Source organism: Mastigoproctus giganteus, chromosome 11, assembly GCF_048544385.1.
Source record: "Mastigoproctus giganteus isolate SK-2022 chromosome 11, ASM4854438v1, whole genome shotgun sequence".
NCBI classification, from domain to species: domain Eukaryota; kingdom Metazoa; phylum Arthropoda; class Arachnida; order Uropygi; family Thelyphonidae; genus Mastigoproctus; species Mastigoproctus giganteus.
Genome location: NC_143585.1, coordinates 139,226,151 through 139,252,185, shown reverse-complemented (window position 1 = coordinate 139,252,185; position 26,035 = coordinate 139,226,151). Strand labels below are relative to the sequence as shown.

The 26,035-nt window shown below is 35.4% G+C and overlaps 1 protein-coding gene across 5 annotated transcripts in view; it reads right to left on the bottom strand.

Moving 5' to 3' along the window:
* LOC150078471 (rho GTPase-activating protein 45-like) overlaps positions 1-26,035 on the bottom strand; it is a 492,654-nt gene that overhangs the window by 40,352 nt on the left and 426,267 nt on the right. For all 5 annotated transcript variants that reach the window (XM_090385482.1, XM_090385485.1, XM_090385486.1 and 2 more), the window contains 3 exons: positions 25,676-25,756; positions 23,042-23,217; positions 11,483-11,674 (listed from right to left, as the gene is read on the bottom strand). In XM_090385482.1, the coding sequence (XP_090241608.1) occupies positions 11,483-11,674; positions 23,042-23,217; positions 25,676-25,756 (449 nt within the window). The remainder of the gene's footprint in view (positions 1-11,482; positions 11,675-23,041; positions 23,218-25,675; positions 25,757-26,035) is intronic.

Genomic DNA, 26,035 nt, shown 5'->3' with positions numbered 1-26,035 from the left:
CAGAGGAGACATAAATTCAAATTGAGGAAAGACAATTGTAGAATAGATGTGCCAAAATGTGTCTTTAGCCAGCGGATGGTTGATAGTTGGAACAAACTTCCACCTGTTTTATTTTTTTTATTTTTATTTTTTTATGTGAACCCCAAACACGAGAGGTATTAGAACCTATAGTACTTAGTACCGTGCTTGGGTTAAATTTGGAGGTCAACAACTTAAATAAGTTCAAGGCAGAACTAGATAAACATTTGAAGTTAATAGATGGCTGAAATGGGAGGTTTTTTTTTTGGCTGATGCTATATAAGCTTGCTTTTTTGCATCACATGCCTCTACTAATGCTAACTGTATCAGTACATGGACGTGAGGTGTGATGGATTGAAGAGTTATGTTAAGAATTTAGAATGTTGGCATACTATTAAGAAACAAGTGCTTTATTTAAGCCAGATGAGAAGAACATGAATAGCCTTTCCACATGAGTGCCAATGATATGCTTACAGTTATCAGCCTGCTATGCATGCTTTGGATTGCTTCCACCAGACATTCAAGAATTTGAAGTTCTTTTTTTTTTCTTGAGATGTTAATTAATTTACATTCTTGCAAAACTTCTTTTGGACCATGAACTAGATTTGAACATGAGTCAGTGCATTTACTAGTAATTACTTACTGTATTTTATAACTTAGTAACTTTGAAAAGTGCTCAATATAATTTTTCTCAATGCTTTCTTTAAATGGACTTATAAAAAGTTGCCACTGTTTGATAAAGCTACTTAAACATTTACGTAAAGGCCACCAATGTATATATATATTGTTTTTCTTCACTGGATGCATTAATTGAAACTGTTTAAAATCTACTTTTATAGATGGTAGTAAGTGTCAACCATACATTCACCAAATTTCAGTGGAAAGCACAAAGCTCCCTTTTTGGCACACAAAGTAATCAGATGACAAGCACAACACTATCCTGTAGTGTTACCTTCCAAAGATAGCAGTGAGAGCAAGCTGCTTTCAATTTGATGAATTTTTTAATAAATGGAAAAGTCATCATAATGGACTGCAGCTTGGAATCACTTCTGTCATCTGTAGAAATTGAAAATGGCACATTTTTCAGGGGCTTCACTACTTATTTCCATAACTGTGTAATTTTACTAACAATGCCTGCTGTTTTTGTTCTTTCAAAACTATTTTTTTTTTTTTTTTTGCTTTTTAATTATTGGGAAACACATTTCTGAATGCATGATTTGCATGATCAGCACAACTTAGAGAATCATTATAGATGATACAAATAAACATATATGATAACATCATATTCACTGTGAAATACTACAGCTATTTTTGAATTTTTTTCTATGTACTGCATGTTGTATTTATGCTTATTTGTTAGCAAATATCAAATTATGTTGTGTTTCCTGCCACTAGCATTGGCATACTTATATGTATACCAATGCTAGAAGTATAGTAAATAAATTTGAAGTGTTGGTCAAGACATCAAAAGCAGATATAAGGAAGGCAGAACTGGAATTTGGGGAGTGCAATGTGTACAGAAAGGATAGGAATTTCCTATGTTAATTAAGAAAAACATAAAATCAAAAGAAGTTCATCCAGTTGATATAGATGAACAGTGCAGTGTTGAGTCAGTTTGGTGTGACATAAACACTGTGAAAGCAAAAATAAGAGTAAGAGTGTGTTATAGGCCTAATGACTCGAATGAGTACAATGAACAATTGTACAGAGAAACAGAGTGGGCTAGTAAATCAGAACTTATGATGGGACATTTTAACTTCCCAGATATTGCCTGGAACTTGTGGGTTGGGCACTCACACACTAGTCAGACATTTGTGGATTTATTGGATGATTGTTTTCTGCAGCAGCATGTTCGAGAGGTAACAAGAGAGGGTAATACTCTTGATCTGGTTATCAGCAGTGGTCATTCGTGTATTAAGAATTTGCAGATAAAGGAACCACTAGGTGGCAGTGATCACAGTAAACTGATGTGGGATTTACTTAAAGATATAATTACCATCAGGGGTAAAGGAAAGGGTTTTTGCTTCCGTAAAGGTGAGTACAGTGGTCTCAGACAGTTTTTAAATTCTGTACAGTGGGATCAACTAACAATGTTACCAAAAGTAAATTCTAAGTGGGAAGCATTCAAGGAATTAATTGTGGATGCTACTAAAAGTTTCATACCGATTAAAAATATTGTTCAAGGTTTAGGCCTAAATGGTTATCAAATGAACTAATGAGACTCGAGACAGAGAAGAAAAATGCATGGGATGCATATAAATTATAAAGCGACTCAGCAGCCTATGGCAGATATAAGCTAGTCTGTAATCAGGTCACAAAGGAGGTTAGGCAGGCGGAGGCAGATTACGAGAAATCTTTGGCAAAAGATGCTAAGAAAAACAGCAAGGGTTTCTTTACTTATATAAACTCTAAAATCAAGGGGAGGAATCTGATTGGTCCACTTGATATCGATGGTTCGACTGTTGATGATCCTGCTCAGATAGCATACAAACTGAATGAGTATTTTGCATCTACATTCACACATGAGGAGTTATTAAGGTTTGATAAAGCTACTTAAACATTTACGTAAAGGCCACCAATGTATATATATATTGTTTTTCTTCACTGGATGCATTAATTGAAACTGTTTAAAATCTACTTTTATAGATGGTAGTAAGTGTCAACCATACATTCACCAATGGCAGAAAATGGCAGAAGGTTATCAAATTGTAGCAGGGTGCTTAATGATTTTGTAATAACTGAAAGCAAAGTGGAGGAGAAATTGTTGAAGTTAAACATAAGAAAGGCATCTGGGGTGGATGGGATCTATCCAGTTATATTAGAGGAGGCGGCAAAGCAACTAAGCAAACCCTTAGCCATAATTATGAGAGCATCATTGGACTCAGGGAAGGACCCACGGACTGGAGATGTGCAAATGTATCCCCAATTCACAAAGGGGGATCGAAGGGTGACACAAGTAATTACAAACCAGCTAGTTTAACTTCTGTTCTGGGTAAAATAATGGAGTCACTGGTTAAAGATGCATTGCAGGATCATCTAGACAAGACTGGCATTGCAGGATCATCTAGACAGCAATAATTAGCATTAGCATTAGCATTAGTAGAGGCATTTGATGCAAGAAAGCAAGCTTATGCAGCATCAGCCAAAAAAAAAAAAAAAAAACCCACTTCCACTTCACCCCTCTGTTCGTTCAAAATACCTGTCCAGCTGAGCCTTAAACTTATTTAGGCTATCAACCTCCACGACAAGGGATGGAAGTCTGTTCCACCAACCAACCACCCGCTGGCTAAAGGCAAATTTCCGCACGTCTATTCTACATCTGTCTTTCCTCAATTTGAATTTATGCCCTCTCAGGTGATTATTCTGAGCTAGAGGAAGAATCCCATCAGCATTGAGCATGCTCAAACCATTCAAGGCTTTATACACCTCTATCAGATCATCTCGCTAGTGCCTAGTCTCCAGACACTGTAATTTGCAAAACTTAAGCCTTTCTTCGTAACAGCACCCCTTTGTTCCATTCACTAACCTTGTTGCCCTTCTCTGTACTCGTTCCAGCAGCTCTACATCCTTCTTGAAATGAGGCCTCCAGACCTGTATACAGTACTCTAGGTGTGGCCTGACCATTGCCTTATACAAGGGAATAATCACCTCCTTATCCCTGCTGGAAAAAATTCCTGTATATCATTGACAATACTCCATGAGTTACTCTTGCCGCCCGTCTGCACTGCTCAGAGAACATCATATCTGCCTGCACAACCACCCCCAAGTCCCTTTCATTCTCTACCATTGTCAGTGTAGTACCACAGAGTTGTTACGTTGCTCTGAGGTTGTTGTTTCCCATGTGTAGTACTTTACATTTGTCAATGTTAAACTTCATTTGCCACCTCTCAGCCCATCTGCTCAACCTTTCCAGATCCTGTTGCAGCAGCATAGTGTCAGTAGTGTCCTTGACAACCCTGCCTACCTTTGTATCGTCTGCAAACTAAGACATAAAGCTTGATATACCATCATCAATATCATTTATAAATACAGAAAACAATAATGGACCCAACACTGAGCCCTGAGGGACTCCACTAATAACATTAGTCCATGACAAGCAGTGTCCATTGATTACCACTCTCTGTCTTCTCCCCCTCAGCCACCCCTTTATCCACAGCAGCAATTTGCCTCCAATATCACACTGCTCCAATTTGTGCAGCAGCCTTCCATGTGCAACAGTATCAAAAGCCTTTCTAAGATCCAAGTATCTAATATCAAAGTTATTCCCTGCATCCAGTTCCTTTGTGACTGCATCATAGTATCCAATCAAATTGGTCAGGCAAGACTTCCCCTTAACAAAACCATGCTCTGTCCGAGCTATAACTGAAGTCTTGTCTAAATGATCCTGCAGTGCTTCTTTAACTAGTGCCTCCACTAATTTTCCTGGAACAGAAGTTAACCTCACAGGTCTGTAATTACTTATGTCAGCCTTTGATCCTCCTTTGTGAATTGGGGTCACATTTGCACATCTCCAGTCTGTGGGTACCTCCCCTGAGTCCAAGGAAGCTCTCATAATTTTGGCTAAGGGTTTGCTTACTTCCTCTGCTGCCTTCTTTAATATAACTGGATAGATCGCATCCACCCCGGGTGCCTTTCTTGTGTTTATCTTCAACAATTTCTCCTCCACTTTACCGTCAGTTATTACAAGATTCTCTAGCTTACTGCTAGAGTTCAATACACCTCTGGCTTTCCCCTCGCTAAATAACTCCTCATGTGTGAATGTCAATGCAAAATATTCATTGTTTGTTAGCTACCTGAGCAGGATCATCAACAGTTGACCCATCGATATCAAGTGGGCCAATCTGATTCATCCCCTTCCTTCTAGAGTTTACATAAGTAAAGAACTCTTTGCTGTTTTTCTTTGCATCCCTTGCCAAGGATTTCTCGTAATCTGCCTTCGCCTGCCTAACCTCCTTTGTAATTTGGTTACAGATCAACTTGTATCTATCATAGGCGTCTGTGTCATGTGTTAATTTGTATGTATCCCATGCATGTTTCATCTCTGCCATATGCCTCATCAGTTCATCTGACATCCATTTAGGCCTAAACCTTGAACAATATTTCTTAGTTGGTATGTAAAGCCTAGTAGCTTCCAAGATAAGTTCTTTGAATGCTTCCCATTTTGCATTTGCTGTTGGTAACATCATCAGTTGGTCCCACTGTATAGAATTTAAATACTGTCTCAGTCCATCATAGTTGCCTTTACGAAAGCAATAACCCTTCCCTTTACCCCTAATGGTAGTTACCTCTTTGAGTAAATCCCACTTCAGCACACTGTGATCACTGCCACTAGTGGTTCATTTATCTGGAGATTCTTAATGCATGAAGAATCACTGCTGATAATCAAATCAAGAGTATTCCTCCCTCTAGTTGCCTCCCGAACATGCTGATGTAGAAAACAATCATCCAATAAATCCACAAAAGCCTGCTAGTGTGTGAGTGGCCAGCCCCAAATTCCAGTCAATATCTGGGAAATTAAAATCTCCCAATACAAGACTCTCTGATTTACTGGCCCACTCTATTTCCCTGTACAGTTTCTTATTGTACTCATCAGAGTCATTAGGCCTATAGCACACTCCTACTCTCAATTTTGATCTCCCAATGCTTATGTCACACCAAACTGACTCGACACTGCACTGTCCAGTGATGTCCACTGGCTTCACTTCCTGGGATTTTATGTATTTCTTAACTAATAGCATAACCCCTCCTCCCTTCCTATCCTTTCTGTAGATGTTGTATTCCCCAAATTCCAGTTCTGCATTCCTTATATCTGTGTGACACCACGTCTCTGATATCCCAACAATATCTGCCTTTGATGTTTCGAGCAATACCTCAAATTCATCAAATTTATTTACTAAACTCCTAGCATTGGTGTACACGCAAGTATACATGCACCTATTTCTATTCTTAGCTACCCTAACACAACCCATGTGTTTACCTGTACCGCAATGACTCCCAGCAGTCTCTGAAATATCCTGCATCTTGTTTTTCAGGCTTCTGCTCATTCCAATAGAAGCAGTGCAAGAATCTCTTTCACGTGTGCCAGTGGCTACTGTTAATCTATTCGTCTTTGTCTCCCCCCAAGCTAGCAGTTTTCCGACCCACCTAACACTGCCTCGATAGCATCAGCAAATATTCTTGCACCCTTTCTATTTAAGTGTATCCCATCCCTGTAGAAGCAATCTCTCCTGTTAACAAGTACAGTCCAGGCTGAAAAAAATTCTATCCCTTGAGCCTTACACAATCTTTCCAGGGCCGAATTGATCGACAAGGCTCTCATCATATACTCCCTCCTATCGTGTCTGGGCAGAATTGCAGACACTTTCAAATTCAACCCTATTTCACGGCTTTTTTTCAGCAGTGACCTGTACTTATTAAGCAATTCTGCTGGTCTCCTACTCTTGATATCATTAGTTCCAACGTGTACAACTATATCACCTTTTGTGCCCTTAAAAGATGATATCTGCTCTACAACGTCATCAACCTTTGCCCCTGGCAGACATACCCTGGTCCTGATCCACCTATCCTTTTTACAAAGCATGTTCCCCGTTTCCCTGACAATAGAGTCACCAACAACTACTAGTTCCTTTGAGACCAGCGCATTCTGCCTTGTGGGTTGCCGCTGTGTTGCGCGATGACCAAGTGCCAGCTCTGGCGTTGATGTGGGCAGCTGAGAGCTTGATGGGCCCCTCAATTTAGTTCCTTTGAGGGCATCCACCCTGTCCTTCAAGCTCTCATATAGGCCCATAAGAACGCCGAGTTGTTGCCTGATTTCGATACACTCCTTGCATCGCACACACACAAAGACATCCCCCATGGCAATATCATGTCCCGTACCTGAATGCTCCACAAACATCATGCAAGCTGTGCATTTTAGAAGGCTGTGATTCAGAAGGCAACTGCCCCCCTCAGTTCTCCTCTGAGCCACAGCACTTCCATTAGCTTGTGCCTTTTGTTTTGCTGCTCTGGTCTGAGTCATGATTTCTTTTAATTTAAATAAAATTTCAATTTCAGTTTATAACCCTAACTTATCTCCCAACACAGTTATAACGGGATATATATTTTTTAATGTCAAGTAGTAATTATCTCTGAGTTCTCTTTATATAACTTCCGTATCAGTTATGTATTAATTAATTATGTTACGTTTGTAATCTAAGTCGGTATATGTATTTAGTTAAAAGTACAATTTAAATGCCAACAAAGTTCAACAACATGATATGAATCACCAAATCAGAGGTATTTCACTACCTGTGACTTGGCTAACAAGGCAGGAATCTCATTTGGATTATGCCAGAGTATTCTGATGTAAGATTTGAACATGCACTGCATCATGTCTTTTCTTGCCAAATGACTTTCCAAAAGTGGACCTGAGCGATTACGTAACAGAATGTTCAAGAAACATTTCAGGCATCCACAATTCTGCTTTCTGTACCCATAAATTAATAGTTTGTGGGTTTATGATCCTGAAACAAAGCAATATTCTTCACAACAGAAGAGTCCAAAATCACCACGGGAAGTCAGATAAGTTTATTTCAGTGTGACGAACATTCAGATTGTTAATATTAGTGGAACTGTGTATTTTTAAAGATGTCATCTATAAGAACGTGTGAAATGAATGTCCAAAGAAATAATACACTGGAGACTGATCTCTTCCATCATGATAATATCCCTTCTCCTCTCTGCTTTGACTGTATAGGAATTTAAGGTCAAAAACCACATCACTGACTGTTGTTTCCTGCCCCCATACATTCAGATCTACCATGTGAGTTTTAACTTTCCCAAACTGAAGTTTGCACTGAGAGAAATTTGATAACTATCATAATCAAAGAACAACTGCTGGTTATATCTGTCAGAACCACTAGACTCATTTTATCCTCTCACAAGGTTATTTTGTTGACAATAACAGCTTACAATTACTGCTTACACTACTACAGCATGGAATAACAATTAAATACTGAATAGGGTAAGTACATACAATCTGGATACTTTATGATCACACCTCATAATAAATCACTGGTGAATTACTATTATTGTTCAGAGCACTACAGTTATATGCTCATATTAAAGAATATATGTGGTTGCCAATTTTTTTAATTAGAAACTGGAATGCAAGAAAAAATTTTTAAGGAATGCACATTTCATTGAGAATTATGATATACACTTTAGTAGTAGTAGTAGTAGTGGCATGTGATGTAAGAAAGCAAGTGTATGAGCTTATGCAGCATCAGCCAAAAAAAAAAAAAAAATCACACCATTCCCTCCAAATGCCTGTCCAGTTCCCCCTTAAATTTATTCAACCTATCAACTTCCACAACGACGGATGGAAGTTTGTTCCAGCAATTAACCACCCGCTAGCTAAAGGCAAATTTCCACACATCTATTCTACATCTGTCCTTTCTTAATTTGAATTTATGCCCCCTTAGGTTTGTAATCTGAACAAGTGGAAGGATCCCATCAGAATTCAGCGTGCTCAACCCATTCAAGGCCTTATACACCTCAATCAGATCACCGCGCAGGTGCCTAGTCTCCAGCCACTGCAATTTGCAGAACTTAAGCCTCTCTTGGTAAAAGAGGCTTAGTTAATTAACTTCCTTTAATGCAAGTTAGGTTAATACAATTGTAAGTTGTATTAATTATACTAATAAAGTAATTTAAAAACAGCTGGAAATAAAAATAATTTAATTGCTGTTACTTACCTATATTATTTAAGGTAGATAAAATTAAATCTGTCATCAAACTGATTAATATTAGTACAACCTATCTGAATACTAATAAGACCATACTATTTCAGTTTAATAAAGGCACATTTTGAAAAGTGAGTCTCCAAGGTGAAATGTTTCTGAATTAGAATTTCAAAGAAATACAGTTTTATGAGTGTAACAAAAGATTATGTAAGTTTTCCTCTCTCTCTCTCTCTCTCTCTCTCTCTCTCTCTCTCTCTCTCTCTCCAAGGAAGGATAACTCAGGCTATCATATTTTATACACAAACTAACTTCTGTTATATATAAATATCATTATTGTTAATGTAACTATCCACAAGCACATAAACAAAGTCAACCCAAAGGTCGCAGGTTCTAATCCCGTCTCGGGCTTGGATCAGAGTACAAAATGCAAAAACTTTGGGAAGTGCATTATGACCACAGAAGTTGATGTGCTAACAAAAAATAAATAAATAAATAAAAAATAAAAATAAAAAATAAACAAAGTACTGTCTAAATTTGTAAGGCATTAACACATCAACATTGGTATAAAATTCTATAATGAATGGTATTGGGATAAGAAAAGGCCAGCTCAAAAAAAGGTAATTTTTTTTTTTTTTTTTTTTTATTTCATAACTTAGTCCTGATTTTCGTATATCAATTTTCAGATGTGAATGTTTCTGAATGAAATTTTTTCTTGTCATCAATATTATGAGTATTTTAAAAATAAATTAATATTAACCATATGATGCAAGAAATACCTCGGACTTTTGCTGCACCAGACAAAAAAAAAAAAAAAAAAAAAAAAAAGAGTCATATTTATATTTAATTTTTAATTAAAAAACACGAATGGGTTTAGTGTTTCACTGCTGAAAGTTTAGTGTTTCCTGCCATTGCTTTATACCTTCCTTTACTTGCCCCTGTTGCATGGTAGAAGGAAGCATTTCAAAGTCTGTTCACAAAAAAAGTTACACAAGTGTTGTTGTGAGCTGGAAATCTGCTCTAAGGGTTTTGATTATGGCTCTGTCCACAGTTGCTCAACTTAAATGGGGTTCACTGCTGACCCATCCTATAGTTCTTTCTTTTTTTGTTTACATGGAGCAGGTTTCACTCTCATGCTGACACTGGCATATAAGTGGCAAGAATATTTTGTTTGAAAAATATGTCCCCCCTCCCCAAAACAACAGTATCTGACAGGATACATATGGAGAAATCAATACTTAGAGAAAATAAATCAATCTTTAGGCAAGCTGAAATAGTGATTTCTAGTTACTGGTGAAATGGGGAGGATTACATAACTCTTGTCAACACATGCTGTTTAGTAACCATGGAAGAGCAGAGTGATGAATAACATGATGCATCACCATCAAGTCATTTAAAAAAAAAAAATGACAGTGTCATGAGACCACAACATTTATTTTTGGTTCACTTTAAGATTAAGTGTCCAGATTCTGTACTATTTGCCATTAAAACACAGATATGTAGTTTTAAAGAAACTGGTTCTGCTCTCAAAAAGACGGAATAAGATTCAATTGTACAATATAAGACATTGCAACTATCAAGACTGCTCTCATATAGAGTTCAATGTCAAAGCATGCACTGTCATTGAACCTGTAAACTTCTAGTGGATAAAACCTTGCGATCTCTTTACCCATAAATTTTTTTTGTCAAGAAATGCTAATTCAAGTGGGTTACAATGAGGACTTTATTCACAACTATGGATGTTCTGATGAAGCTCACTTTCATCTAAATAGTTTTGTGAATAAACAAAACTTTCATTGCTGGTTGGAAGAACACCCTCAACAATTCCATAAGCAACCACTGCACAGTGACTGGATAAAAGTGTGGTCTGCAATTTTATCTCACAACACTGCTGGCCCCCTTCTTTTTTTGAAGCTGATAATGGAAGGGTAACAATTGTGATGTCAGACCACTATGCTGACTAACATTATGAACTTTTTTGGTTAATGAACTAGCTATTAGGTTTCCTCAAGTTAATGAGGCTAGTTGATTTCAACAAGATGGCACATCTCATACCACCAGAGTGCCAATGGATACTGTATGACTACTTTTTCATAACCATATTATTGTTTCCAGGAATGGTGGCACATCTTGGCCTCCAGAGTCCCCAAACCTGTTACATGTCACTTTTTTTAATGTGAGCACTTAAAAAGCAAGGGATACTCTCATCACTCGCACAATACCGAAGAGCTGAAAGAAAGAATTCATGCAGAAATTACTTGAATTCCTTTGGAGATGCTGCATCATGAGAAACATGTGTGGAAGATTAGAAGAATGCCTGCACAGAGATGGAGGACACCTTGAGGATATCATCTTCCAAAAATACACATTCTTTATTTAATTAATGAATTTTAAAAATTGCCTATTTCCCTACCCCACCCTATATAATTTTAAAATCAAATAATCAGGAGAATTAAACCATTAAAAGTGAATAAGCCACACAAAATCTGCTTACACTACTACTGCCTACAAGAGAAGGTATTTTTCATGTTAAATTTGAGCAGGTGCATCTAATGGCAGCTTTCAATCCCCATAAAAAAATAAAATATAATTTGCATTTTTTTTGTTAATCTGAAATGACAATTAACTTGCTATGAAACCATGAAAAACAGAAGGTGGAAATGTGAAAAAATGGAAAAGTTGGTAGGTATGAATACATTTTCCATTTTTTAACTTTATATAAGTCTTTTAATGATGAACAGTACCTGATGACTGTGTGACATCAGAGCCATGACGAGAAGGATCAAACTCTTGAACCTTATCCAATCCTAAAAATCCAGGTAAAGAATAATCTTCTACATCCAAAAGTTCACTACTCTCATGTGAATGTACATTTTCTTCAATGTCATTTATGTGACTTACTCCCACTAGTGTTTGACTAAAGGCTGATGTTCCACCTAAAATATTAATGAAAAGAAAAACACACACACCTAATTTGTATTTTTTGTAAAGGTTAACAATTATTAAATATTACTGATACAATCAAACATTAAAAGATACAGTGGGAACTTGATTATCTAAGGCAAATGGAATGGAATGAAGACTGCGTTAAATAACAGAAATACAGATAAAGAGGCTCAAGTTTTTTGTTTATTTTTTTATAGTGGTTTGGAATTCATTTATTATTGTACAGTATTTCCATAAAAATTACTTAACTACAGAGCAATTTTCAAAAATTTCTTGTAAACAAAATACAAGTATGGCTATATGCAAAATTTAGAGTGTATGTAGTATGCTCCAAAATAATAAATTTGTAAATTACTTGGAGCATACTAAAACTTAACCTTAATTAAGATAATGTATGCACTGTTATATTTCAGACACATTATCAAATAAGGTATCTTAGGGGTATATTATTTGATAATGCATCTCAAAGGTCAAACTTTGCATGCAAGAAGTGTTTACTAAAACTTCACCACGTGATTTGCATGTAATGTTAAGCCATGAGGTGGAATTGTAGTAGTAGTGTTTTTTTTTGGGGGGTGGAGTGGAGGAGACAGATACATAAGTATAATGAGTTAACTTACTGATATGAAATTTGGTGGAAAGGTCGTTAAGAATATTCTAAATAATTCCAGAAATTATGAAAAAGTTAGAAATTTTTTTGTGTGCATATGTGTTAGTATGTGTGTGTGTTGGGGGGGGGAGAACCTTCCATGGACCAACAAAATAAGTCAAAAATTTATGTTTATCCAACTTTTCCTTCTTGAATAACGACTGAACATCTGAACCAAACTTTCATATACAGATTTTTGAAGGTGAGAGGGAAGGGAGGGGGATTATAGAATTAGAATTCATTCTAAAACTTTTCCAGAGACTAGCAGAACATATGTGGAAAATTTTATAATAATAAGCCTTTTCCTTATCACCTAAAAAAATAAAAAAATATATGATTACTGAAGACATTCAAGAATTACTGGTAGAAAAAGAAGCTGGCATAGTGGATTTGGTGCAAATGGCATCGGAGGTAAAATCAAATCAATTTAGATGATGATATTGCAGATGAAAATGCTTAACTTCCAAATTTTACACTAAAAAGCATACGCCAAGGCATAAAGTTAGCCGAGCAATTAGAATCTTCTTTTTTGAATGCAGATTCTTAAATGAAAGTAGCCCAAAGTTCAAAAGGGAGATTCAAAAATGCTTAGTTCCATACGATGAAATTCACAAAGCTTTATCATGCAAAAGCAAACAAACTCAGATTACTGATTTTTTAAAGAGAGCAGAAGATACAAGAAATCTATAATGGCGTATTTTTGTTAGCTTTTGGAACGTAATCCCCTTTTTGTACTTTTTCTTAGTCCCGTATAACACAGTTTCGCGGAACAAAACATTTTACAGGAACCTAATAACTGTGTTATACGAGGGTTACCTGTACTTCCATTTACAAAGCAGTCAACTTCTGAATTTCAAAAAGTTGGAGATCAGGCATTTGTAAAGGAGGGAAGGGGGAAATCAGGAAAACAACAGGCTTTAGGTGAAAAAACAGGGTTTTTTTTGCAAAAAAAAATGGAAGGAAAATATGAGATCTTTTGAGAGAAAAATCAGTAGGTTTTTTAAAGGTCATACTGCACTAGAAATTAAATTTCACTGGCAAAATAGACATTTTATATTAAAATACAGCCATAAGATTGTTTACCAGAAAGAGTGTGATTTTAAGCATTAAAAGTTATTTTAAACATTGCAGATTTCTGTTTGGATATTCTATTAGTTACAATGTGATTTTGATTGCTTCAAGAAAGATACTGTTGCAGACTTGGTCCTCTTCATTGTTAATATGTCAAGCATGGTTTTGCATAATTTGTTATATTTCAAGCTTCTTTGTGCACTTATCAATTCCCCAATGCCACTGTAATAGTGCCTGGTAGTGATATACTAGTGCCTAGTAGGTTCTTACACTGAATCTGACAGAAATGGCTTTGCAAAATGTTTATAGCTTCCTCTATTTCTTTATCTTTAAAGACATAAAAAGTACTATACACTTGTCCACAAAAAATATATATAATTTGAAAATGATACTTGCACTCCCCATTGATGAAATTTGTGCTACCTCAGCAGTGGCAGATTTAGCACTTGAGAGGCCCCAGGTGCAATTCAATTTTGAGGCCCCCTCTAAATATTTTTGGTACCACTACAGTGTGCATTCTACTCACACGTTTTTACTATAGCACGCGCTCTAGATTTGGTGTTGCGGTTTTAATCATTTTGGTTGTGCAATTCTTTCATACATATTTTAACTAATGTTTAAATGAAAAAATGACACAACTACCATCCCTCCAAATCTAACATTAATAAATAAAATTAATACATAAAATCTAGCATTAATGTTAATATGTATTCTACTTCAGATTCACTTAGTTCGCATAGATATTTCATATAATATGTAGGGAAATTCGCATAATAGTTTACTAACTTCTCATATTAAATTATAGTTTTATTCAGTAACGGTAATAAAGTTGAGTGTAAAAATTTTAAATGAAACAATTTTATTTTTTTTTTGAGACCTGAGATTTGAGGCCCCAGGCACGTGCCTGTGCGGAAATCCGCCACTGTACCTCAGCATTTAAAAGAACATCATATTTCAATTTGAAACTTGTGCATGATGTAGTAACGTGCAGCCATAAAGTACTTCCTCACCAAGCAAAAGAACACAATCTAATTGAGTCAAAGAATTTTCAACTCCAGAAAATAGATGTTTTTGAAAAATTTTGCAATTTTATTTATCTAATTGCCATATTAAATTGTATTCTATAATTAGTTTTAGTGTCCTAGTTATGCTTGTTAGTTTATTTTTAAATTTAGATAGAGATTTTGTAATTTACTACTTAGTATATGTAGAACCTTTGTATTGTTTGAATTTTGCTCCCATTGTTATTGTATTATAGAATACGTGGTTAGCGACTTCTAGTGTTTTTATTATGGTAAATAGGTAGCCATAAAGTTCAAATCATGTAGGTTGGTGTTAGTTGGATAATTTTATTATATATTATATACATATAATGTAAACCTGGTAGTGTTGTGGTATTATTGCTGCATAACTGGTGAACTGGAGTAGAATTATTATTACATTTAACTTTTGATTTAGAATTTGAAGTGTAGTTATTATTTTAATTCTCTGATTAGGTTGGTAAATTTGTTTGTTACTTATCATTTGTAATTGCTTAAGAAACCACTTTTGACTTCTGTTGCCATTGTTTTGTATCATTGATAAATAAAACGAAATTTGAACATTTGAATTTTGCCATCACTGTTATAGTATTGAGTGGATGGTAGGAGAATTTTGATGTTTTAATAGTTGCAAATAAGTAGCTCAAAAGCTCGAATCACATAGGTCGGCATTAGTAAGATAAATTCATTATCTATTATGATTACATATAAATGTAATGGTATAGTGTAATGCATATAACTTACACTTGACAGGAGATACAACATACATATACCATAAGCTCAATATTGTAATATACAGGTGGGCAACAATATTGTAATATACAGGAGATACAACATACATATACCATAAGCTCAATATTGTAATATACAGGTGGGCCTCAATTAACATGATTAATTCATCCTGTGAGTGCATTGCGCAAAATGGAAACACGTTAATCGAATATAATAATCAATAGGAAAAATTATAATTGGTCCTTGACATTGAGGAAGTCCATAAAAATTTTTAAAAATACCTTTTAAATAACTTTTTAACTGTATATCATGTAAAAGATAATGAAAATAATTATGGAATTAAATGTTTATTGCATAAAACAGCGGTTCCCAAACGGTGCACTGTGGAATATTTAAAATTTTCGAGGGAAACAGTGATACTCGACATCTGTCGGACACTGTGCAAACTACTAGCTCAAGTTAGTTCATAGTTTCAACATTTCTTATTAAGTTGTTTGGACCTAACTACTTAATAAAGGGAACTGTTAGGTATTTTTTTGGTCTGGGTGTGTCGGGAAAAAATTACTGAGACACTACGGGTGTCATGAACCGAGAAAGTTTGAGAACCTCTGACATAAAATACACAATGAAGAAACAATTTGTTACAGAAATATTTGAACAAAGTCGTTTGAAAAGTGTTGACTTTCTCTTTACATTAATCAATTTCCGATAGCCAACAACAATCTTCTCTGGGCCCTGGCGAAATAAGTATGCAGAGAACCTCAAACCTTTTGTTTGAGGTTCTCTGCAATACGAAAGATTTCATCTAGTTCTTTTATCGTTATTCCTTCGCAGTAACATTTTAAAAATTAGAATTTTTAAATGCAAGTCTGCATTGACTTTATTATCGGGAAACAAACAAGTAACATGTCTTCTTACGATGGTTGATGGAACACACTGAGGTGGGCAGCATGCAAATGTTTGTTTATTGCCCATCCGACGTGCGATTCAAATCTTTTTCAAATATCACATAAAAAAAGATCGCGTTAACTGGAAATTTGCATTGTGTAAAGTGAAAAGTAGTATAATTTTTTCAAATAGTGGTAACTGAAAAACGTGTTAATCAAACTCGCGTTATGTGAGGCCTGGCTACATATATAATTACGGTCGAATCTCATTAATACAAAGTTCAAGGGAACAAAATTTTCATGTTTTGTAATAATGAGGTTTGTAGTAACAAGGTCCCCACAAAGTGTCAAAATTTTACGTTTTTTTTTTTTTTTTTTTCGTACATACTATATATCTAAGAATAATAATAATATTAAAAATAAATTAATTTAGATTAATAAAATAATAAAAAGCAAAAGCCTTTCCTAACAGTACAGTAATAGGAATAACACACTTGTTAAAGATTTTTTTTTATTTGTAAGATAAACTAAGAGAAAAGCAATTAGTGAAAATGAAAATATTGTACAGGATATATACAATATTTTAGTATAAAGTAAAAAGAATTACAATCTTAATATAAAAGGAGACATATAAAAGATTAACTTTTTTGATAAATTAATCTAATTTAAAGAAAGAATCCAATGTTCTTTGCACAGTTTTTGTCCTATATACATTTTTAACTACAACACAGACACTATCAAATGCAATAGTTGTTTCTTTATCAATGTTACTGCAGACCAACACATTCTCTATTATGCATTTTGGGCATCTTTTTTTAGATGGCAGTGTATGTGTGTGTGCTTCTTCATGTTCGCTACTAACAAACACATCATCGTTTTGCTTGGTGCTCGCCAGGTCTTCTGGTGTTGCATTGCTGTGGTAGACACTTCATCATCCACTTTCACAAACTCTTTATATTCACCAATAAAATTCATATGCTCCATTAAATTCCTCATTCCTCAATGTTGCTATCACATTCATCTGCTGGACCATGTTTTTTGATGATATTCTCTCCAAAGCCACTCTTTCTGAAGCACCTAATTATTATACTTGATGCAATACTGTCCCAAGTCCTTGATGCAATACAAGAATATGGATAGCATCCAAGGCTGAAAATTGTTCCCTCCTTCTATGTTGCAGATCAAGTACTTTATAGGGCAGGCTCTATATGCTCGTTTGAGAGCATATAGAGCCCTTCCTTTGCAATGTCTATTTTGCTTCCTTCCATCCTATCAGCCTCTTGTATAAAATTCAGTAAATTCCAAACTTAATTCCGTCCTTTTATGTTTTTCACCATAACATTGCTAGATGAGATTTAATATAAACAAACTTTAAATTAATTTAAAGACAAGTTCCAAAAAAGGCAGTTCAGATAAAATGGCACACAAAAAATAGATTAAAGTAGCAAAAGACTCTTTGAACTAGCATAACAATTGCAACTGACCTTTTCTCATGGAGAGCAAGGGAGTAAACAACTTAGAAAAACTATTTTTATTATTTTGTTAATTTAACATCTCATCCTTCATAATGATGGTTTTCAGAGTGCACTTAAGTTGCAGCTACAATAAACTGGTTTCGTTTATACAAAAGTAATTTCTAACAAGTCAGTGCCATCCTTTTGGAAGTAGGAACTGGGTGGCCAGAAGCAATAATAAGGGCAATAATCGGGCAACTGTGCCAAAGTTTGTATTAAATGTACAAAATAACAATATTTATTTCTCACGGGGAGAAAAAGAACTTGGTAATACGTATTAACCAAATTTTGTAATAAATGGATATATTTACAAGAAAAGCCTATCCTTTTGCAAGGGAATGGTATGTGCTTCGTATAAACGAGTACTTTGTATAAATCGAGTTTGTATTAACAGATTTTACTGTAATAACATAAACTTCATAGCATAACCAGTGCATAATGTTATTACTGCATTAGGTATATTAGTTTAGTGTAATATTTTTAATTGTATTAATTTGAATGAAAATCATGCCTCAGACCAGAGTAGCAAAGCAAAGGGCTCAAGGTGGTGGAAGTGCCATGGCTCTGGGGGAGAACTGGGGAGTACATTTCATAAGGCATTGTGGCCTTATGAAATGTACTGCTTGTTTGATGTTTGCAGAGCAGACATGACATTGTGAAAGGATGTCTTTGTATGTGTTCAATGTAAGGAATGTGAGGATATTAGGTGCCAACTCAAAATTGCTGTCAACTTTTTTGTGAGCTTGAAGAACAGAGTGTATGTACAGTACTTGAATGATTTAAATAGGGGGTGGGGCCCATAAAGCTCTCAGCTGCTCACACCAAACACCAGGGCTTGCACTTGATCATCGGGCAACACAGCTGCAGCCCAAGGCAGAATGCACTGGTCCCACAGGAACCAGTTGATGTCAGTGACTCTATTGTCAGAGAAACAGGAAAAATATTGTGCAAACAGGATAGGTGGAATAGGACCAAGTATGTCTGCCAGGGGCAAAAGTTGATGATGTTGTAGAGCTGATATCATCTTTTAAGGGCACAAAAGGTGATATTAGTGTCACTAATAACATTAAGAGTAGGAGATATGCAGACTTACTTAACAAGTACAGGTCAATACAGTCAGTCCTTGTATAACACGGTAGTTGTGTTCATAGAAACCCTTGTGCAATGCAAAATTGTGCAATATAAATAACAGTCAGCACCTAACCCTAACTAGGGTTAGGGGCTGACCACCCAAGATTAAACACACACATTTGTAACCAAAACATTACCAAACACAATACATAATCGTAATAAAATATGTAAGTATTTTATTATGATTATTATGTAATAAAACAATGCTAATGTTTTTGCTTCTATCGTAAGCAAAATTGTTCTTTATTTGATCTTATATCCAAACAGATAACAGACGTTCAATCTCTTCCAATTCTTTGTGTGTTGATCTAATGGATTTTGTTACACTTTTAGTTTTCCCTGCTATGAAAGTTGCTTTTATTTTCTCTGCATTCTTTCTAATTGTTTTCAGCATTGCCTCATTTAGGCCAACAGCACACACACACAATACCACACGTTCTTTCATTCGATCAAAGCATTTCACAATTTCGTATTTTTCCTCTATCAATATTGTTTTTCTTTTTCTCTCTGAATTTGTAGTATCTTCACGAAAACGCTTCCTCTTCACACTTTTTTTTAGGGAATAAAGAACAATTACAATACAAAAATTACAAAATAAGGAGGCATGCTTCATACACATAAGCACTGTGTAGCAACTGAATAAACAATGCAGAAAAGGAAGAAACACACTATTATCACCTCAAGCTACCTCACATTTTGCTAAAGCACATTTCTGTAGGTCATTACCATAAAACAATAAAAACAATTTACAGTTTCTGGTTTATTGGGCATTCCTGCTAGTGGAATCTTTTATAAACGGGTAGTGAATTCTATCTAATTCCATTTGCGATAATACTGATAGCTGGAATTCTGGGGTTTTTATGTTATTATGGTGAAATGTGTTTCTCTTCATGGAAAAAATCTTCAATCATATAAAAAAAATAAAATTTCAAAATCTTCTCTTCATTCCTATTGTGCTGCATTCGGTTGGGGTGATTCTGCATTCGACTGCCATTTTTTGTAAACACAAAGGTGAATTGTGCATAAGCGAAATCAGTTTGTGTTATTTACGACATCGTACCCCTATTTATAAATCATGTATGATCGAATTCGTGTAATGTAAACTCATGTTATACGAGGACTGACTGTATTGAAAAATAAGTTGCAAGTTAGGGTTAAATTTGATAGTGTCTGCAATTCTGCCCAGAAATGATAGCAGTCAGTACATGATGAGAGCTTTGTCAATCAATTCTGCCCAGAAATGATAGCATTCAGTACATGATGAGAGCTTTGTCAATCAATTCTGCCCTGGAGAGACTGTGCAAGGATCGTGGGGTAGAATTTTTCTCAGCATGGTCTGTGCTTGTTAACAGGAGGGACTGCTTCTACAGGAATGGGATACACTTAAATAGAAAGAGTGCAAGAATATTTACTGATTGCTATCAAGGCAGTGTTAGGTGGGCCTAACATGGTTGTATGTATACTTACATGTACAAAAATGCTAGGAGCACAGTAAATAACTTTGATGAATTTGAAGTGCAGGCCAAGACATCAAATGGAAACATTGTTGGCATATCAGAGATGTGGTCACTCAGATATAAGGGATGCAGAATTTGAATATGGGGAGTATAGTGTGTATAGAAAGGGCAGACATGATAGGAGAGGAGAAGGTTATACTCTTAGTTATGAAGCAAATAAAAATCTAAGGAAGTGCATCCAGTTGACATGGATTGCCAGAGCAATGTAGAGTCAGTTTGGTGTCAGGTAAGCACCAAAATGAGGGCAAAAATGAGAGTAGACCTGTGTTATAGGCCTAATGACTTGAATGAGTACAATGAACAACTGTACAGAGAAATAGAGTGGGCCAGTAAAACAGAATGTCTTATAATCTGGAATTTTACTTTCCAGATATTGACAGGAACTTGAGATTGGTCACTCACATACTAATAACACATTTCTGGATTTATTGGATGACAGTTTTCTATAGCAGCATGCTAGAGAGGCAACCAGAGGAGAATTAATCTTCATCTGATGTTCAGCATTTATTATTCATGCATTAAAAATCTGCAGGTAAAGGAACAATTAGATGGCCATGATCTGTACCACAGATTACTGCCATCTAATTAAGTAAATCATCAGTACATGTGATGTGGAATTTAAGTAAATCCCACATCAGTACATGTGGGATTTACTTAAATGAGTATTATTGGAGGAATTCTATGGGAAAGTGGAGGCCAGAATTTTATCAAATTTGAACAGAGAGATAAATGATTCTGTAATAATGGAAAGAAAACTCGAAGAGAATCTGTTAAAGTTAAATGTAGAAAGGCACCTGTTAAAGTTAAACGTAGAAAAATAAAATTGGAAATAGCCACTATTTCCAATTTTACAGCCAGATCTGGTCTGTAAGGTGGATGGGTAAGTTCTGTAAAGTCACAGCCTCTCAAAGAAGCAGCAACAGCATGTGCATGTGACTTGTGAACTGGTGCATTTTCGTGAAAAAGCAGCACACCTCTAGAAAGTTTTCCACAGCATTTTCCTTAATGACATCCCTCAGGTTGTACAGCAGGGATGCATATGACTCCCCCAGTGACTATCTGCTTGTGTTTCAAGTAGTGAATGTACAAAATTCTCACAGCATCCCATAAAATGGTGGCCATAATCTTGCCAGCTGAAGGTTGTTTCTGAAATTTTTTGGGTGGGGGAGAACCCTTGTGCTTCCACTGCATTGATTCTTGCTTGGTCTCAGGATCCCGGTGATGAACCCATGTTTCTGGAGATGAAATTTTCAGGATCCCTTCCATAAAGCTCTAAATTCTCCTCACAACACCGTACTCTGACTTGCTTCTGCACAGGGGTCAAAATTCTGGGGACCCACCTTGCACTGACAGTCATTCCAAATGTTCATGGAGGATGGTTATAAGTGTTCCCTCAGATATGATACATTTCCTAAAGATTTGGGACACCTTTAAACATCTATTATTCAGCACAAAGTTTTCAACAGCTAGGTACATTTCTGGAGTAGTTACTGTCACAGGCTTTCCTGGACATGGATCATCTTCGGCGAACTCTCTACTCCACTTGAATTGTTTTGACCAGAATTTCACCTGATACTTTGAAGGTGCACTGTTGCGATTCACAGTCACCATCCTTTCATGAATGGCCTTTGGTCCATTTTTTTCTTTAGTGAGAAATTTGATAATTTGATTCAAGTGTCTTTCTTCCTTCTGTTAGAGCAGCACAACCTAAAAACATAGTGGGATCAAAATTAAGTATGATTCAAGTTGAGATATGTAGGAACGTGATAAATCATGAATCACTGAAATATAACTATGTGAACTACCTTAGGTAGATAATTTATTGAATGTCCCTCATATCTTTGTAAAATACTATAAAATGATATTCACAAATACCCTCAACTACCATGAAATGACTGTACATAACACTGAAAAATGTTCCTATTCTGTGTTTATATTTCGCAACATAGACTAGCACAACTCAAGTCAATTCATTAATGAAAATGCAGAAATTTGCAAAATTTAAAAAAAAACACCCAATTTTAATTTTTTTTTTTTTTTGTGAAAATAAAAGGGCAGAGAAAAGTGAAAAGATGGAGAAACCCTTTTTACCAACTATAATACGACAGTAAAACATAGAAGACCAAAATGAGTAAAAAAGACAGATTCTCCAACATTGTAAATCTGGAGAGTTGGCAGCTATGCATTAATACATAGAAGTAACTTGAAATTTAATGAAGGGGGTGGGGAGACAGAAAAAGAAAAAAGAAAGAAAAAAAAAATTTGCCAAATTTCTATTGGTTCAAATTTAATGAAATTTGGAATGGCACAACAAACCTTTTTTGCAAGAACCAAATATAAAATTTATTGAAAATCAGTTCACTAGAAGTGAACTTGTTACATGCAGATGGATGGATATGGCACAGACAACAGGTAATTTATGTATTTGTGAACATGCCTAAAAACTAACCTTTCAGAAATAAAACAGAAAATTTGAAACCGGTGCCACTATTTTTGTTAAGATTGTAGACATCACCACAGATGGGTTAATAGTTTTCATGCTCTTCAAATTTATTACAGAGATAAGTTAGTTAGATGTGCAAGTGCTTTTGTTCAAAACTGGAATAATAAGTTATCCAATAAATATCTTACCTATAATCCAAAAAAAGTTACTAAAAGTTGACCCTTTTAGTAACTTTTTTTTGGATTATTGGCAAGATATTTATTAACACTAAAAGGGTCAACTTTTACATTTCCAGTGATTTCCGCTACTGTTTTCAACATTAATTATATAAATTAGAAAAAACATGTATATTTAACAAAAAAAGTAACCTTACCCTGGCAAGGCTGGTGAAATGTTTTGTTCTCCGTGTTTTCAATCTTAATGCAGTTATGTTCTTCTGTGGTGCCAGGGAATGATCCAAATATTTCATACACATACGTGATAAGCAATTCAATTACACGAGTTTGGTGAATGGTATCCACAAGAGAACTGAGTGATGCACTGCCTTCACTGGAAAGACAGGAAAATATACTAAGAGGAACTACATACTTACATTAACAAAAATATAATAATTTAAGATCAGAATTGTTGAGGAGGCTCCCATCCTGCAGTGAGTTGATAATGGCTGCAGTTTACTTTTTTTATTTATTATTATTATTATTTTTGGAGTAAAATGAATTAATTTTGGAGTTCCTGTTTAAAAAGCAAAGAAATTTTCAAAAGACACAGTAGTGTCCAACTCTACAATAACCATAAAACGTAATCCATTTCCTCTTGTTTTCTAATTTCTTTTCTAACTTATTTTCTTCTTCTTACCTCATAACTTCAGGAACTGATTTCTGAGTAAAAAAGTTCATATGCACATGGGTCTGATTCTAAATAAGCTTGTTTGTTTTTGTTTTTTTTTTTAGGAGCATTAGCAACTAAGGCCATATTGCTCCGGAGATAGCGGTGGTCATTCTCTAACCTTTCCGCATCCTCCGTATTTGGTGGTCACGGGCTCGAGTTCCAGTAAAGAAGCATGTGCTACGCACTGCTGCTCCTGCCCACCTGGTTACGGAGGCGCCTCTAAATAAGCAGTTATATCTGTAGATTCTCAGCAATACACCACTACACTCACAACACATGTGCCTGAACAACCTTGATTGAACTAAATCTGACAAAACACAAACAAATAATAAAAAATAAATAATAAAAGATAAATAAGAATAAGTAAATGTACCTAGTATAGGATGAACAGGCATTTATAGTGTTTCTGGAAATTGTCTTGGATTTCATTGTTTTGTCCTGGTGTTGCAAAAATTATAGTTATACAGTTATTGTCAGTGACTCTACTGTCAGGGAGATGGGGAATATAGTATGCAAAACGGAGAGGTGGAAAAGGACCAGGCTATGTCTGCCAGGGGCAAAAGTTGATGATGTTATAGAGCAGATATCATCTTTTAAGAGCACAAAAAATGATATTGTTGTACCCGTTGGTTAGTGCCAACGTGTACAACAATATCACCTTATACAACAATATGACCTTAAGAGTAAGAGATCTGCAGATTTACTTAACAAGTACAGGTCAATGCTGATAAAAAGAAGCAAGTTAGGGTTAAAATTGAAAGTGTCTGCAATTCTGCCCAGACACGATAGGAGGGAGTATATGATGAGAGCCTTGTCAATCAATTTGGCCCTGGAGAGATTGTGCAAGGCTCATGGGGTAGAATTTTTTTTCTACCCCGTGAATTTTAATCTTGGAAACTACTAGGCTTTTCATACCAACTAAGAAATACTGTTCAAGGTTTAGGCCTAAATGGATATCGGATGAATTAATGAGGATCGTGGCAGAGAAGAAAAATGCATAGAATGCATATAAATTATCAGGTGACACAGAACTTATAACAGATATAAGCTAGTTTATAAACAAGTAACAAAGGAAGTTAGGCAGGCGAAGGCAGATTACGAGGAATCTTTGGCAAAGGACACAAAGAAAAACAGCAAAGAGTTCTTTAGAAGTAAACTCTAGAAGGAAGGGGATGAATCAGATGGTACACTTAACACAGATGGTTTGACTACTGATGATAAGTGGACCAATCTGATTCATCCCCTTCCTTCTAGAATTTATATAAGTAAAGAACTCTTTGCTGTTTTTCTTTGTGTGAATACCATTTAGCTGATAAACTGAATGAGTATTTTGCATCTACATTCACACATGAAGAGTTATTCAAGGAGGAGAATGCCAGAAGTTTATCACACTCTAACAGGAATCTAAGTGATTTTGTGATAACTAAGAGCAAAGTGAAGGAGAAATTGTTGAAGTTAAACATAAAAAAGGCACCTGGGGCAGATGGAATCTGTCCAGTTATAATGAAAGGGGCAGTAAGGGAAGTAAGCAAACCTTTAGCCATAATTATGAGAGCATCCTTACAGTCAGGGGAGGTCCCCATGGAAACAAATAATTATAGACCTGTTAGTTTAACTTCTGTTCTGGGGAAAATAATGGAATCACTGGTTAAAGAGGTGATACAGGATCATTTAGACAAGACAGTAGCAACAGTTCAGACACAGCATGGGTTTGTTAAGGGAAGTCGTGTCTGACAAATGTGATTGGATACTACAATGTGGTCACAAAGGAACTGGATGCTAAAAATAATTTTGATATCATATACCTGGATTTCAGGAAAGCTTTTGATACTGTTGCACATGGAAGACTGCTGTACAAAATGGAGAGGTATGGCATTAAGAGCAAGTTGCTGTAATGGATAAAGGGATGGTTGAGTGGGAAATGGCAGAGAGTGGTAATAAACGGACACTGCTCTATGTGGACTAATGTTATTAGTGGAGTCCCCCAGGGTTCGGTGCTGGGCCCATTGTTGTTTTGTGTATTTATCAATGATATTGATGAAGGTATATCACGCTTAATTGGAAACATGAATTTAATTATGGATCAATGTAATCAATTAAAATAAAAAAAGAACAATACCTGGTGCGTAATAAAGTTGGCCCAAATACAATGCCCAAATTGCTGGGAGGCATGTTGTTATGAATAGAATGTTCTGACACCCTAAAAAAAAAAAATAAATAAAATAAGAAAATAATGTGTTCACTTTATATGTTTATTTTAATTAAATGCTTTTATTTAGAAACTAAAGCACACAAATTTTTCTAATTAGAATAAATTTAATATTTGGTTAAATCCAAAAAATTAATATGCAAAAACAAAAAAACACAAGATGTAATTCAAAGTAGTTTTGCAACATTTTTAAGCCTATAATTCTGAGAATTTTGAACTTGGTAAAACATAACAAATGCTGATTGAAAGCATTAGCATTATCATTAGTAG